Source organism: Austrofundulus limnaeus, unplaced genomic scaffold, assembly GCF_001266775.1.
Source record: "Austrofundulus limnaeus strain Quisiro unplaced genomic scaffold, Austrofundulus_limnaeus-1.0 Scaffold2184, whole genome shotgun sequence".
Lineage (NCBI taxonomy): Eukaryota > Metazoa > Chordata > Actinopteri > Cyprinodontiformes > Rivulidae > Austrofundulus > Austrofundulus limnaeus.
This window is the reverse complement of record NW_013954586.1, coordinates 21992-23448: the sequence shown is the minus strand read 5'-3', so window position 1 is coordinate 23448 and position 1457 is coordinate 21992. Positions and strand designations below refer to the sequence as shown.

At 45.8% G+C, this 1457-nt stretch overlaps 1 protein-coding gene across 2 annotated transcripts in view; it reads left to right on the top strand.

Annotated features, from left to right (window-relative positions):
• Positions 1-494: 494 nt before the first annotated feature.
• The window catches only part of LOC106537220 (ras-related protein Rab-37), a 20204-nt gene continuing 19241 nt past the window's right edge, over positions 495-1457 (top strand). Inside the window, exon 1 of one of the 2 annotated variants that reach the window (XM_014034604.1) lies at positions 495-778. In XM_014034604.1, coding sequence (XP_013890058.1) covers positions 623-778 — 156 coding nt within the window. In that variant the 5' untranslated portion in view covers positions 495-622. The remainder of the gene's footprint in view (positions 779-1457) is intronic. The other variant, XM_014034602.1, reaches the window with a different exon arrangement.

Sequence of the window (1457 nt, the reverse complement as noted above, 5' to 3'; positions counted from 1 at the left end):
TTATATATACCGTTTGCTTTTACAAAAAATTTACATATTGTCTTTCTTGACCTTTGATGTTTGTTTTGAGCTAAATTAGTTCAGTTTTTCTCAGTTTCTTTGCAGTCCACAAAATATGAAAAGGTATGAAAAATATATCTGATATCTGTAAATATGACAGAGCCACTTGTGGCTGATAAAACTGATTAGATGTGCCATCTTGGATGTGTTTGATTCCAAACCTTGTAGTAAATGTACATCAATGGATTACTTTCTAAGTTTTAATCAAACGTCCTCATGATTCAGGATTTATTCTGCTAAACAAATAAGCACAAATACAGTCAAATACATTGTTGCCCTTTTAGCCTTACCGTCAGTTCAGTTATAACCCAATCACATCATCACCATCATTATCCTCCCCTCTGATGTCTCGTGCATCCTCCCAGCTGGAGCACAGCTTGAAGCTCCGCGTGAACCATCACGACATGTTTTTTTTTTAGTGTTAAATGATGCAGGCTGTGATTCACTCGGTGGGCGGGGCTTATTTTGGAGTGCAAATGCCTCCGCCCCCCGCAGCGGTCCGCGAGCTGCTGTTGTCTTTTAAGAGCCGCGCGCAGGAGGTAAACAGTCAGGCAGGTTCGGGATGGAGCGGATGGAGTCCATGGAACCGATCTCTGCGTGCTACACCACAGCTTACCCGGAGATCCAACCCGACAGCGGCTACGGCTCCAGGGACGGGACCGAGAACCAGGCCAAGACCCCCCCGCCCCCCGCCTACGACGAGGAGCTGGTGCACAAGGTGAGGCTGCTTTGGTTCGAGTTGGTTCATCAGAATTCTGAGGTAGGTTCGAACCCAAGAGGTGATCTATATTCAAGTTTATGGTTCGGACTCAGTGTGGTCCGGTTCTGCGCTGTCCGTGGTGCTGATTCTAATTTACCGGAGTCAATTAGAGCTTTAATAAGAGGCCACTTCCAGTCAAAAGGACCTCTTACCCGGAAGTGTGTATAAAAACTACAAAACTAGTGTGTGGGGTGCCTCTCAGTGATCCAGAAACATGAAACTACTCAGGTCCTCTGGACTGTTTAGTCTTTGTTGAAACGACTTCTACCTCTGTGTCAGTCTGTTAGCAAAATATCTCATAAACCACTAAAAGTACTTAAATGAAACTCTCAGAAAGTAATGACTGGATAAAGACCTGCAACTGATTAACTTTTGTTATCAACTCGACTCAAGATGGCCGCCACAGCCAGCCAATCTTTGAAAACACAAAAATATGAAACCTCCCTCAATTTTGTAGATAATGTGCTAAAATTTGGTGTGGTAGTAGCTGAGACTGATCCATCCATCCATCTATTTTCTTCCACCTATCCGGGGTCGGGTCGCTGGGGCAGCAGCTTCAGAAGGGAGGCCCAGACCTCCCTCTCCCCAGCCACTTCTTCCAGCTCCTCCGGGGGAACTCCAAGGTGTTCCCAGGCCA